At 36.6% G+C, this 14,641-nt stretch overlaps 1 protein-coding gene across 1 annotated transcript; it reads left to right on the forward strand.

The window, feature by feature from the left end:
* Nucleotides 1–1,792: 1,792 nt before the first annotated feature.
* Nucleotides 1,793–13,750, forward strand: CMPK1 (cytidine/uridine monophosphate kinase 1). Its single transcript, XM_081325749.1, has 6 exons — nt 1,793–2,215; nt 7,762–7,908; nt 9,061–9,213; nt 10,507–10,583; nt 10,675–10,771; nt 12,344–13,750. Exons 1-6 carry the CDS (start codon nt 1,880–1,882, stop codon nt 12,383–12,385), a joined length of 852 nt encoding a protein of 283 aa, XP_081181875.1. The 5' UTR covers nt 1,793–1,879; the 3' UTR covers nt 12,386–13,750.
* Nucleotides 13,751–14,641: the final 891 nt, after the last annotated feature.

The raw sequence follows: 14,641 nt of genomic DNA on the forward strand, positions 1-14,641 counted from the left end.
AGCTGGTGGTATTTGAGCCGCAAACCAGCACCACTAGAAAACAACACAGATCTATCCTTGTTTTCCAGGGGCATTACAATAGATTAGGTTCTGAAATCATTAGCATTAATGCAACCAAAAGCATTTCATGGGAGTATGTGAAAGTACCACCCATCTGAAGAACATCAAGTTGAGGAAGATTGCTCTAATTCTTATAACTTGCAAGGCAGCAAGGAAATTATTTCCCCTACAAAAGGTATATTGCTATATATAGCACAATAGATCTTTTGAATAGGCAATTTTGTCCTTTTACATAAGACTTTATGAAAATAAAAAGTCATTGTGTTGACTTGGAGAAAAATAATTTTCTGGCCATATTGAGTGAAGAAATTCTTAATTACAAACTAAGAATTTTAGGCTATGGAGAGCCTTGTGGCTACTTAACTGATTTAAGTTTTGTCAACTATTTTCTTTACCTGGCTTACTGTTTGAACTTTAAAATAAAAAATGCCTTTAAAATTCAGTACTAGAATATTTCCAAAGTTTATGAGCTACATAGAGCTTACAATCTCTCAATTTAAGGACTTCTCTAAAATCAACACACTTCTCAAGAAGTTTTCAATTTATTTCAACATTCTGAATAGAAAATCCAATTGCAAAATGAGAGTTTCCAAGAATAGTACACCAAATACCTGCTAAATGTTCAACTTGCTATTTCAATGTTGTCCTACGCCCTCAAATACGCCAAATAGAATTGGACCATAGGATTAAAAGATAGAAGCACTTTCTTGTTAATCACCATACAGTAGGTAGGATTGCGGTGTTTTGCGAAGAAATCAGAAGTAAAAAATTCTCCGGGGGGGGGGGAGGGGGGTAGGCAAATTGCGGCATCCAAAAATCCACCGTCTAGGTCAGGGGTGGGCAACCTCGGCACTTTTATGACTCATGGACTTCAACTCCCAGAATTCCTGAGCCAGCCAAGCTGGCTCAGGAATTCTGGGAGTTGAAGTCCATGAGTCATAAAAGAGCCGAGGTTGCCTACCCCTGGTCTAGGTTTTTAACAAACACTATTGAATTTATATATGTAAACAAAACTTATACGGCCGCCAACCTTCACACAGGTGATTCTGAGCGGCTTACAATATTAAAAAAAACAAAAACCATACCCCCGCCCCGCATTAGAGGTAATACAAGACGTATACAAGAGCCTTGGTGGAGCAGTGGGCTAATGCCTCCTTAAGTAACACCAGCTGCCTGCAATTAGTGCAGGTTCGCATCCCACCAGGCTCAAGGTTGACTCAGCCTTCCATCCTTCCGAGGTAGGTAAAATGAGGACCCAGATTTTTGGGGGCAATAAGCTGACTTTGTAATAATGCCGCTTGGGGTGTGTGTGAAAGCCCTAATAAGCAGGCATATACATAGAATGAAGGCTACTGCTAAGCTTGTAAGCCGCCTTGAGTCTTTGGAGAAGGGCGGGATATAAATGGAATTAAAATTATATATATATATATATATATATATATATATATATATATATATATATATATATATATATATATATATATATATATATATATATATATATATATATATATATATATATATATATATATATATATATATATATATATATATATATATATATATATTACAGCACAAGAGTTGTTTCTCAGTGAAATCAACATTAGCCAACACCCTTTGGATTTCCATCGAGTGAATCGAAGCGGTTCTTCCAAAGCGACCTTACTGGTTCCTTGACACCCGCCCATCTGCCCCTGCTTGCCTTCACCGTAACTTCACCGTAATTGCCTTCAAACCGCTAACCCGGCCTCCCCCGACCCCCCACCAGGCCTTTCTCCGGACTTCTTCTCCCTCCCGCATCAGCGAGAGCGACGGAAGGATGGGAATCCGGAAGCGCTTTCGCTTCCTGGTGACACATTCCAAGCCACCTCAGCCGGAGGAGTCGGCGGCGGCTGGCTGTAGTCGTGGCCGGGTTCTTCCCCCTCATTTCCCTTCCTTTTTTTTCTTTTTTCTTTTGTCCCGGCGGCGTATGTTTTGTCGTTGTCTCTTTGGAGTAACCGCCGGTCGGGGAACTGCTTCGCTTCTTCGCTTCCACACTTCTGCCGCTCCTGCCTCCCTTTCACCTCGCTTGCTGCTCCTCATGAAGCCGGTAGTTGTCTTCGTTCTCGGCGGGCCTGGAGCCGGAAAGGGAACCCAGTGTGCCCGCATTGTGGAGGTGAGGGACGTGAGAGCCCTTCGCTTTTTCTGCATTTCAGCTCCTTACTACCAACTTCTAGCATGCGGTGTATTTCAAAGAGTGCCGGCAACTTGCTTCGTCGGAGGGTAAAGAATGACGGTTTGCGGTCCGGAAGGTTCTTAAGATTACTGTATTGCAAATGATCTGGGGTCGGACCTGATGGGTTCAGCTACCCTGTCAAAAACGGGTGCTCCAGAACGGTTACCAGAGTTTTAGTGACTCCTCTCTCTCTCTCTCTCTCTCTCTCTCTCTCTCTCTCTCTCTCTCTCTCTCTCTCCTCTCTCTCTCTCTCTCCCTCCCCCTCCCCCTCCCCCTTCCCCTCTCTCCCCCTCCCTCCCTCTCTCTCCTCTCTCTCTCTCTCTCTCTCCCTCCTTCTCTCTCTCTCTCTCTCCCTCCCTCCTTCCCCCTCTCTCTCTCTCCCCCTCCCTCCCTCTCTCTCTCCTTCTCTCTCTCTCCCCCTCCCTCCCTCTCTCTCTCCCCCTCTCTCTCTCTCTCTCTCTCTCTCTCCCCCTCCTTCTCTCTCTCTCTCTCTCTCTCCAGTACATTCAGAAAACTCAACTTTTAGGGAAATGTGAGGTAAATGGGGCGATATTACTTTTGATGCGTGTATTTTATTTTTTTTTACAAATTTTCTTGCATCTTTGTTGTTTCAATTCTTACGTATATTCAGTTCTCTCCTCCTCCTCTTGTAATGTTCTCCCTTTTTATATAAGCCCGCATTGAGGCTTGGATTAATAATGTTCAGATACCTTGACTCAGGAAACGCAGAAACTCTTGATTCTTATTCTGCGTGAGATTGCCTTGACTATACAGCCTTGGATACTTTTTTTCCCTTCTAACTGGTTAGGGTTAGGCCAGGGGTAGGCAACCTCGGCTCTTTTATGACTCGTGGACTTCAACTCCCAGAATTCAGTGAGTCATAAAAGAGCCGAGGTTGCCTACCCCTGGGTTAGGCGAATAAATGAGAGGCTCAATATTGTTAGCAGCTGTGGTTTCTATCAGTCTTTCTAAAGTAATTCACCAACCTATGGATTGTTCGTATCTCAACAATGTACATTAAAGATGAACAATTTTATTCATTCCCCAGCAAATAATCGTGCTAAAAACTTTTGGGGAAATGTGGATTGATAGTTTCATGTAGATTAAAAATTGAATCCTGAAGATACTAGACAATTACCTAAGCAAATCCGAATGTTTTCTAATGGCGCATGAAAATGGCCTTTAATTTGTACACACGGGATGGTCCTTTGAGATTGAGATACTGTAGTCAATAAATGCTGTAGTAATAGCTCGTAGACATATGTACAGCTTCATAGTGCTTTGCTGCCCTCTCTAAGTGGGTTACAGAGTCAGCATATTGCCCCCAACAATCTGAGTCCTCATTTTACCAACCTTGGAAAGATGGAGGCTTTGGAGCTCAACCTTGAGCTGGTGAGAATCGAACTCCTGGACCGAGCAGCACGGAGTACTGCATTCTAACCACTGTGCCAACATGGCTCTTAGGGAGCCACCACCAATGCTATACTATAAATAAATAGCTGAATACATGTCAATAAAGGAAAAATATTTCTAGCATTATTAGCAGTAAGAAGGTGACATACCTGTACTTTGTAACTATTTACATAATTTGAAAGAAGCATGGGGAAAGGTATTTTATGATCGGGGCAAGAGATATGGTAAGACTGGATTCATTCACAGATTGCTATAAGCCATAAAGTCCACCTTGACTTATGGAAACTTACTGGATGACTGAGCCAGTTACCCTCTCTTAGCTCAGCCTACCTCTGAAGAGTGTGGTAGGAAAAAAAAACTGGAGGAGAAACTTCTATGCATATCGCCTTGAGTTAGAGGAAGCACAAGGCATACTGTAAATCTAATAAATGGAGTGGCTTTTCGCTTTGTGATGTAAATGCAACCAATTGTGATTTTTCTGCAGGTTATTGTTAAAATAATACAATAAGATGCAAAAATGTAAGATTAGCTTCAAAGCTTTGATGTGTACCTAGTCCAGGAATATAATCTTCCATCAATTTGAGGGCTGCAGTAGGCTTTGTGTAACATATCAACACTGTCCTTTTAAAATGTGTGGAACTGAAAACCATTCTGGGCTGGGTTTCAGGGTATTTAAATAACATAACTGCTGTAGCTCTTAGTTGTAATATTTGTTGGAAAATATGATACCAAGGTAAAGAAGAACATGGGGCCTTCCTTCAGAGGGTAAGAGGATTAAAAAAATATATGGTCTTCTTCCCTTTCATTTGACTATATATTTGTTTGTTGCCTTATCTGAAGCAATATTGTAAATCTGTGACATTGGTCTGACATTAGGTACTGTTTTAATATTAACTTTTTAAAATTAGTATTTTTTCTAGGATTTTGTTTCATCTGGTAATTTACTAATTCTGCTTTAAACCTTTCAAGGGTATCATTTTAGCAGTTTAGTATTTGCACTTATTTTGGATTTTAGCTTTATATTTATTTGCTTGCTTGCTTGCTTGTATCCTGCCTCTATTATTTTTACAAATAACTCAAGGCAGTGAACATATCCAACACACCTTCCCCCTCCTCCTTTTTCTCATTTAGCAGCCCTGTAAGGTGAGTTGGGTTGAGAGTGACCAGAGTAATTGGTCCAAGGTCACCCAACTGGCTTTCATAACTAGCGGTACTAAAACTCCTGTTTTTTTTAGCCTGGCACTCTAACTAGGTTAACCACAAGGTTAACCACAAGGAAAAACCGGCTTTTCCTTTTTCCCCATATTATTCTTTGTATCTTGTAACTTTTTTATATTTATGTCACAATAAATTTGAAGGAGAACATCAGTTGATGGATATATACATATTCTTTACTTACAAATTCTTCTGGTTTTTATCAATAATTTCAAAATGTTTCCATTTTCAAAGAAAGGTGATGGGGGGGTGGAGGTGCCAGTGTCTGCATTTTATGTTTGCCTTTCTGTGAATCTTATATTGTATAACTTCTAAATAGCTTAAATTGTTTTTGAAATATTCAAAGGAAATATATGAAGGAGAGTTGAAATGAGAGGTCCTCGGTGCTCTCCAAGCCTGGTTGTTTTCTTGCAGACTTTTCATTACCCAAAGTAGGTAACATCAGTGCTAGTAAGGAGTGGGATTTGCTCTCAGTTTATATTCTAGTGGCTTGCCCTATTAGTGTTGGTAGGGGTGGTCTTAGAGGTTCTTTGGTTGGGCTGTTTACTGTTGGCTTGTTTGGCCAACCCAATACAGCACAATCAGCACAAGCCCTAAAAAGAATAACACTGCTATACATCAAGAACATCTCAGAAATCACCAACAGACACATGGAATCAGCATAGCACACAAGCCAACTAAAGCCCTTCAAAACATCTTAAGCAAACCAAAAGACCCAGCAGCTCCAGAAGAAGAAAAACAAGAGTCATCTACAACATACAATGTAATGATTGCAACAACTACTATATGTAGGACAAAAAGGTAGAAGACTGGCGGAACACATCCATGAATGCCAACTAGCAATCTGAAGACATGATGAAAATTCTTTAATTTAACAACATATGGACAGACGTAACCATACTTTCAATTGGGAAACTGTGATCATCCTAGACCAGGGGTAGGCAACCTCGGCTCTTTTATGACTCATGGACTTCAACTCCCAGAATTCCTGAGTCAGCATAGCTGACTCAGGAATTCTGGGAGTTGAAGTCCATGAGTCATAAAAGAGCCGGGGTTGCCTACCCCTGTCCTAGACCAAGCCAAAAATGCTAGGGAATTTCTAGAAGCCTGGCTCTCTGGCAAATTAGTCATCAATAGACACATAGACATAAACAATATCTATAACCTATGCAAAAGAGACAACCAGCAAGCCAAAAGGGAACAAAAAGACCTAAGCACCTCTCCACCAGCAATTAGCACCCAGATGAACATAGATTAACTCCAAGATTAACATTAAACCAACAATCAAATAATACCCCAATCAAGAAGCTGCCAAACAAGCCAGCAGTAAACAGCCCAACCAAAGAATCTCGGAGATCATCCCATGGCAAACATTGAGCTTGCCATATTTTTATCTTGTATATTTTATTGATTCTATTGTGCTTTCTTTGTTATGAATCAGCCAGAGCTGTTAAGAGTTGAGCAGCCTACAAAGTTAATGAACAGTGATTGGTCACATAGCCACCCAGATGTTTAGACTGGATTTGGCATTTTGTCCACTTACTGAATTTTTCCCAAGGATAGAAAGATGTTCTTTAATCGGATTAAAGGTATTATTGCAGGATGTAAGCTATTCCAAGTAAAGCTGTGTTTTGCAATTTACTTATGGTGATCTTGTCATTACTGAAGGTGTTGAAGTGGTGCTGCAGATGTTTTGGAATTGCATCAATTGCTACTGATACTATATTTGCTTTCTTTTGCCACATTCGTTCTACTTCTATTTTCAGGTCTTCATATTTTGTGATTTTCTCCAGTTCTTTCTGTCCTATTCTTCTTCTGCTGTCTCCAGGTATTGCAATATCCAATATGCAGATTTTTTTTTCTTATTGACAGTTATTAAGTCTGGAGTGTTATGTGTCAGGTACTTGTCTGTTCAAATTCTAAAGTTCTAAAGCATTTCAGCTTCTACATTTTCTACATTTCGTCTATTTTATGGTCTCACCAGCACTTGCTTGCAGGCAAAGAGTATTTCTTGCATCGTTGGTATTTTTTCATGGTGTTGTTTGTAGTCGGTCTGTGGAATCTTCTTGCAGTAGTTAATTAGATGGTCCACTATTTCTTCACCTTCTTTGAAGAGACAGAATTTGCTGTGTGCTGCTATCTTCTTAATTCTGGCTTTGTATGCATTTGTTCCTAAGGCTTGGTCTTGTACTGTCAGAATAAACCCCTCTGTGTCTTTCTTCAGTTTTTCTGCTCTTAGCCAGTGCAAGGTCCTGTTGTTATCTGTTTTGTCAGGTGGTTTTATCATTATTATTATGGTTGATTGAACAGTCAGGCAAGTGTTTAGATTGGATTTGGCATTTTATCTATTATTATTATTATTATTATTATTATTATTATTATTATTATTATTATTATTATTATTATTATTATTATTATTATTATTATTATTATTATTATTATTCAGATGTGAGCAACCTGACAGTGAGACTACTAATACAAACATTGTAACATTGATAGGAAAAATGAACAAAAATACAGACATGCTGTTGGTTGTTCACATTAATTTTCTCATCTTACAATTTATATAGCCACCCATCTCATATAAATGAATTTGGGTGGCATGCAAAAGTTAAAATCAAACAGTAAAATGAAATCAGCTATCCAAACCACAGATGTTTTGAGATCCAAGAAATCATTCCCAAATTATAACTAAAAAGAACAGTAATAAAACCAATAAATCAGCACAGCTCGCTTAGTGTCCTCGCCCAAATATTTTAGACAACAGCCAGGTCTTTATTAATATCATGTAAAGAAAATGCACGTGTCTAATTGACACTTTATGTGGATTTAATTTAATTATGGTTTCTTTCCTTTAGAAATATGGTTATACTCATCTTTCTGCGGGTGACCTCCTTCGAGATGAGAGAAAAAGACCAGGCTCTCAGTATGGAGAACTTATTGAAAATTATATTAAGGATGGGAAGATTGTACCTGTAGAAATAACAATCAGCTTGTTAAAGAGGGTAAGTTTAATTCAATTTCCCATATAAATTTAAAACAAAACATTAAGGTATTTATGTACTTTAATTTGACTTTTAGTAGTAAAATACCATATATGACAGATGGATTGCACTTTTCATGAAATAATGCTTGAATAGATAACTCAAAATAATTTCATTAGATATTGCCAGGCCCAAGAACCAAGAAACATATGTGGTGATTCTTCCAAGCAAAGTTCTTTATTGCTCCATACTTACAGATAGAACCTTGCCAAACTGAAGCACTCTACTATCTATAACAAGCATATATTCTGAGAAGTATTAGGGAGAGTCTGTTTTCACCCTCTTTGTTTCACACAAACTATCTGGACTGAGCTGCCTCTTATTTCTCTGGAATGCATCCCCTTCCTCTCGAGAATCCAACCTATTACATTTCATCACAGATATGTGTTACTTCTCTTTTCATGATGAAGACAACATTGTGGGCTGAAGCCCTCTATTTCAGTGACATGTGTACCTCCTCTGATATACTTTGACCTAAAGTAGACCTGAAGTGTACTATGTTTTGTAAACTGAATCTTTCCAGTTTCTCCAAATGAAAAAATCCTAAACTACAGAAGAGTTTTCATGAAGGACAGATTATCTTCTTGTCTTCTAACCAAATAGAGATATAATCAATACATTTAACAGAGAGAGACAATAAAGCAATATTCAAAAACAGTTGAGTAAGTTTTGTACTTTGGTAGCTTTGGTGATTACGGAGCATAAAAAGAAAAACCTAAAATTTCATTTGCAATTCAACATAATTCCTTAATTCCTGTATTTCTTGAAGAGTTGTTTTCCTTGGAATATGCAAAGATCTATTTCTGTTCATTGTAGTCAAAAGTTCCTCACAGAATGTCATCTTTGTAAATCTAGGATTATCAGAACTGGGACACACCAGAGTGTGGAAAGCCCCCAAATGCATCAAAGAGTTATCATAGTGGTTGTCATGCTTTTTGCCACCCAGATTTGGAAACCATATTTGGCCCCACCCTTAAAGTAACGCTATATTTTTTTAAACCTGGCAGATGTTATTCAAGCAGAACTATCCTTATCATTCCAAATAGAACTGTTTTATTGATTGCATATATTATTGTCTCATGTCATGTTTTAATCTGAGATATTATTCTATAGGCTATGGATGAAACTATGGCAGCTAACTCTCAGAGGAATAAATTCCTAATTGATGGATTTCCCAGAAATGAAGATAATCTTCAGGGCTGGAACAAAACAATGGATGGAAAAGTGGATGTATCTTTTGTTCTCTTTTTTGACTGTGATAATGAGGTAACACATACATTTCCTCTTATACAGAACAAATAAAGACTATTAGGTTTGTCACCTACATATTGCACATCAGGATTTAAGTTAGTTAATATTCAATTGTCTTATTTTTCCCCAGCATGTCTATGTAATTGTTTGGCAAGCTGAAAAATATTATGTTCTCCTGGAGTAATTGTTGTACCAGAGATGAGTTGTAAAAGAGATATTATCTTTTTGCATCAAATAATAGTATAAAGAAGTCAGTTCTAGATTGAAATATTGTGTTATGGCAAAAAAATCAATTTTATAGTTCCATTTCATCTTTCCCTTTGATTGCTTCATTTTTTTTCTTTACAATTTTCTTCGTTTGGGGTCAGAATCTTATATAAATATAGCTTTCACCCTTGCACATAATTCAGAATTGTTCACAATTCCTGCTATAAATGAACTTCTCCTAACTATAAATGAATCTTGGACTGGTTTATGTAGACAATTTGCTAATTTTTTACTCTTCTGCCTGATATGATTAATAAAACAGAGACACTTTGCAGTATGATTCACAAATGCAAGATAGCCAGTCATCTTTCTCAGACAAGCCTAAATCACAAAACGAGTTATTTATGTATACATTTTGTCTTTGTTTCCATTTGGCATTCCTATTTATTGGGAGGTGTATGTCCATATTTATTCACTGTACACTGACTATATTATTCAAAATAAACCAAATGACTATATTATTCAAAATAGACCAAATGAAAGGAGATAATTTACACTGTTTCAGAGAAGGCTTAAGGTTCCAACCAGGTTTGGTCTTGGCTTTGTCCAAAGTAAATGCACATCATTTTTAACAATCCTGATAATAAAGCCTCAATTTTTATCACAGTGATAGCTTTTAAAGCAGATAAATAGAAAGTTATTTTGGTCATTGACCAATAACAATACAATCAATAAAATGCACAACAAGAACTCTTAGCAACCATTTCTGAGCGAAGTTTATACATAATGTACTTAAATTTTGTTACTTTTAGAGAAAAAAAATATCTTACCGGTAATTTAACAGATAGTGCAGATAAGAGCTATCCGAGTGCCACACAAATTTAAATAAAAGAGGGGTAATAAACTGGTGACAAATGACCCTGTAGAGCTGGCATTACAGAACAACATGGATACTATTTTGTTGTCGATGTGCAGAACGACAAACAGGATAAATACTCCGCATAAACCATTAGGCAATTAATCTCACATATCTCAGATTTAAGTTTTGCATGTAAAATGTTTAATGTAGAACTTTAATCTCTATTTTTCTTTTTCTTTAAGATATGTATTAATCGTTGTCTTGAAAGAGGAAAGAGCAGCGGCAGAAGTGATGACAACAGGGAAAGTTTGGAGAAAAGGTACAGTGTGCAAAACAGAATTTTACTATTTTGGTTGTTTGATGTTTTTCAATTAAATGATTTATTCTTACTTTATTTATTTTTATCTTAGACTTCATACATATCTAGAGTCTACTAAGCCCATAATAGACCTCTATGAGACAAAGGGCAAAGTTAGGAAAGTGGATGCCTCCAAATCTGTTGATGAAGTAAGTTGTAAAAAAAAAAAGTTTGGGATTAAATTGCTTAATGTTTTATATAAAATTGCTCCTGTGGTTTTGTATGTTTCCAATATCTGCTTTTCTTGTATATCAAGTAAAAGTCAATTAATTTTGTGTCGGCCTTAAAAAGATCCTATCAGTTCAATAATATATTCTTTTTTGCGATCGTTGATTTAAAATGGCATGTTATTAAAAATTCAATATGTTGTGCAATATTTCTTGAGGTTTTCATACATGCACAGGATAATATATTCTTAGTAGAAAACAGCAACTTAAAGCAGCATAAAGTATGCTTTTAAAACACAGGTGTTGAAATCTTCATTAAACACACAAATAATGGCAAAGAGTAAAAGTATGAATAGTAGCTTCCCCAACCTGGGTAGCCTTCAGATGTGTGGAATCCACCACCATTACTGAAAATTCTGTGGCCCCTTGTAAGTGATGATATACAAGAGAAGGACAAATTGCTCATGATATCTAATGAAAGAGCTTTGGTAGCTAAAAGTTGGAAAGAGTTCATGCGATCTGATTCCAAAATCATAGCTTCTTACAGCACAAATTCCAAAATTTGAATAATTTATTCATAGAGAAGACAATTGATAAGGGTGAAGATAGAGATTCTGCCTCTGTGTGATTGACAGATGCAATTATTGATGAATAAAAGGCTAGTAGGTTTTGTTTCACCTATGTTTATGCCTTTTAAAAAACTTGAAAGCATACTTTTCTGTTTGTCTTTGAATCAGTTTCAAAGTTTTCTTGGCAACATTTTCAGAATAGTTTTGCCACTTCCTGCTTCCTAAACAAATAGCGACTGGTCCAAAGATACCCAGGAGGCTTTGGGATTGGAACTCATGGTCTCCAGCTTCTAGTCTGGTTCCTTTAACACTATACCCCCAAATGGCTATTTTAAACACATTAGGTGTGTATGTGTGTGTGTGTGTGTGTATTTGTGTGTTTTTTTATTGTCTACTTTTTACGTGTTTTAGAAACATTGCAATGTATGTGTATTTTTAAATCTGACCAGAGAGTTTCAAGTTATTGGCTTACAGAAACATAGTAAATACAAACATACTTCTATAAAGTGTCTATTCTTCACATTAACAATTTTTTTAAAAGAAGAAATAAAGTGTTTCTAAAACACAAAACTGCTCTGGAATTTGAGTGCAAGTTGTTCTGGCCAGAGACCAATAAAATGCCATTATTCTATTTTAATAAACACTTCATGCAGTGCATTTCTTCAGCCAATGTACAATATAACATCTGCTGTCAGTTTTTCTTTATTTGAACAAACTGGGACAGGGCTTCCAAACTAAACCCACCATTGCTTTAAAGTTTGCTTTGAAAGTTATTCCCCAACTATCTTATGCTGGTTGTTATGCCAGTCCAGTACTTAGTAATGGAAGACTAAGTGTAATGTGCGGAGTGAGTGGAAGAATCGAAGAACTGAATTCAGAATTGCTTGCTCTGTGAACTCTATCTATATGCTGCTCATTTTTCACAATGTATCCTGTGTTCTTATTGCTATTATATACAAACATTGTTTCATAATATGTCTTTCAGGTTTTTGGAAAAGTGGTGAACATCTTTGAAAAAGAAGGTTAGCTTTTTCCTCGAACACCCTTCCAAAATGCTTGAATTTTGTTTTAAGAGCTACTACTATAGTCCATTTTATAATAGTAATGAAATACGCCTCTTAAAATATGTGTGTTTAAAATAATTTTTAAAATTATTATTTCAAACAGCATATAAAATATGATGGAAGTGGCTCATTAAAATATCGACATTGAAACTGACTTGAAGTTAGGAAAGTATCTTAATTTTAGGAAAAAAACTAATAATCAAATAGCAAACACACTCTTTCTGGAAAGCATGCTTTTTCCTTGTTGCCAAAAAACATGTTTTTTAAGAGTCCCACAAACTGAAAATGTAAATATGAATGAGAGGGCCCATTTAGTTTCTTGATAGTTTTGTACCAAATATAGGAACTTGTATGAGGAAGTTTTATTTTGTACTGCTTAAAAATAAATACATATTTGCTGTTTTCAAGAAGGAAGGTTCAGTTTAAATATAGCATACTTTCTGATTTCATACTTTTTGCTTAAAGGATTGCTAGGAAATGAAAAAGAATTAGTTAAGACAGAGATCTTCAAACTCGGTCCTTTTATGACTCATGGACTTCAACTCCCAGAATTCCTCAGCCAGGCACGCTGGCTGAGGAATTCTGGGAGTTGAAGTCCATGAGTGATAAAAGGACCGAGTTTGAAGACCCCTGAGTTAAGACCTCTGGAAAAGTGGTCATTTAACCCACAGAATGGAAACTTCCTGTGTGTTTGGGGAGTGGCTCTTTTGCAAAACTGATTGGGATGCTGCAATATGAGGATCATAGAGACTAATAGACAGCCCAGACCCAACACTTGGGTTGGGTTTAACAGAAATGGTTCATACAGATCACAGGGAGACACAGGTATTTGAAGTCTCATTATTTCAGTGGGGTGTAAATGTGACTTTCTGAGATAGGCTACTACAAAGCAATGTGTTTAGGTATGTTAAAGATTGAATTTGCAGATTATGAGGTGCCATTTATTTGTACATGTGTTTACCGGTTATATAGGCCTTGAGCATTTGTGATACTCAAAGACTAGGTAGAATTTTGCAATCTGATGTTTGAGGACAGCTAGTATATGAACATTCTTCTGCCACATATTTTGTTGCATGATAAACGATGAGGAATTTTGTAACAAAATTGCTTATTTATTCTGTAAGTTGAAGTGTTTGGGGTTGGCTGGAGGAAAATATTCTTATGACTGTTTTATCCTGATAATTTTGCATAACTTGAAGATTTTGTTCAATTATTCTTTTGATATAATTTGACCAATGTAAATGATACCTTTTATTTTTTAATTCAATGTATGTGTTTAATGCTGTACTGGTAGGAGAAATGAATTTTAAATAAATAATTGCCTATAAAACATACAATTTGTATGCTTCCTCATTTGTTGTGATTGCATCTTTAAAGTTTACATTTTGTGTGTAAGAAGACACAACTGTATATTTGGGGTGGGTGTTTCCTTAAGTTTTTATATTTATATTTAGGTTCCTTTCAAACAAAGATACATTGAACAAATCAAGCCAAAGTTGTCGCTTCTCAATGTGCAGATCTGCATTGGCTACCAATTGTCTTTCAGGCACAATTCAAACACACTATGCAAAGACCCAGCTGTCTTGAAAAAGCTCTAATGCTAGGAAAAATAGAACGAAAGAGTGGCAGCAGTAAGGTGGATGGACTCAGTTATGTGGCATTGAGTGTACCATTGGGACCCATGAAAGAACAGATTAGGGACAAATCTTCGTGGAGAAAGTCTATATGATCACTAGTAGTTGAAAATGATTTGATGGCTCATAATTTGATGGCTCAATTTCTAGGTATAAAAAGTGTCAAGGAACTTTTTAAGGAAAATATAGTAAAATATCTCTAGGGAAAGAGAAATCGCCCCTTTTCCTGTATATAGCCTTGTAGGAGAAAAATATTAATTGGTAGAGCAGCATGCTGTAACTTTTAAAAAGGCATGACTATTGCAAACTTGGATCAAAATGAAGTGTGCTTGCTCTCTACTTGCTGCTGTTGGCCACAAGGAGGAGTACTTGCTTTGTATTGAATGGACTAAGCTGGTAAAAGAAAAACCTTATGTTCTTAGTGTTCATGTCCCATGGAAATAACATATAAATGCTCACTATCCCATAGAAGTAATATAATTTAAAACAGAAACTTCATAAGCAAGAATATGTTATACTTCTGGGATCAGATGCCTCTTTGATAAAATGGGTTTCTTTGATGTAAATTGGCTGCATCCAAATGAT

This window comes from Vipera berus, assembly GCF_964194415.1.
Source record: "Vipera berus genome assembly, chromosome: 3".
Classification (NCBI taxonomy): Eukaryota; Metazoa; Chordata; class Lepidosauria; order Squamata; family Viperidae; genus Vipera; species Vipera berus.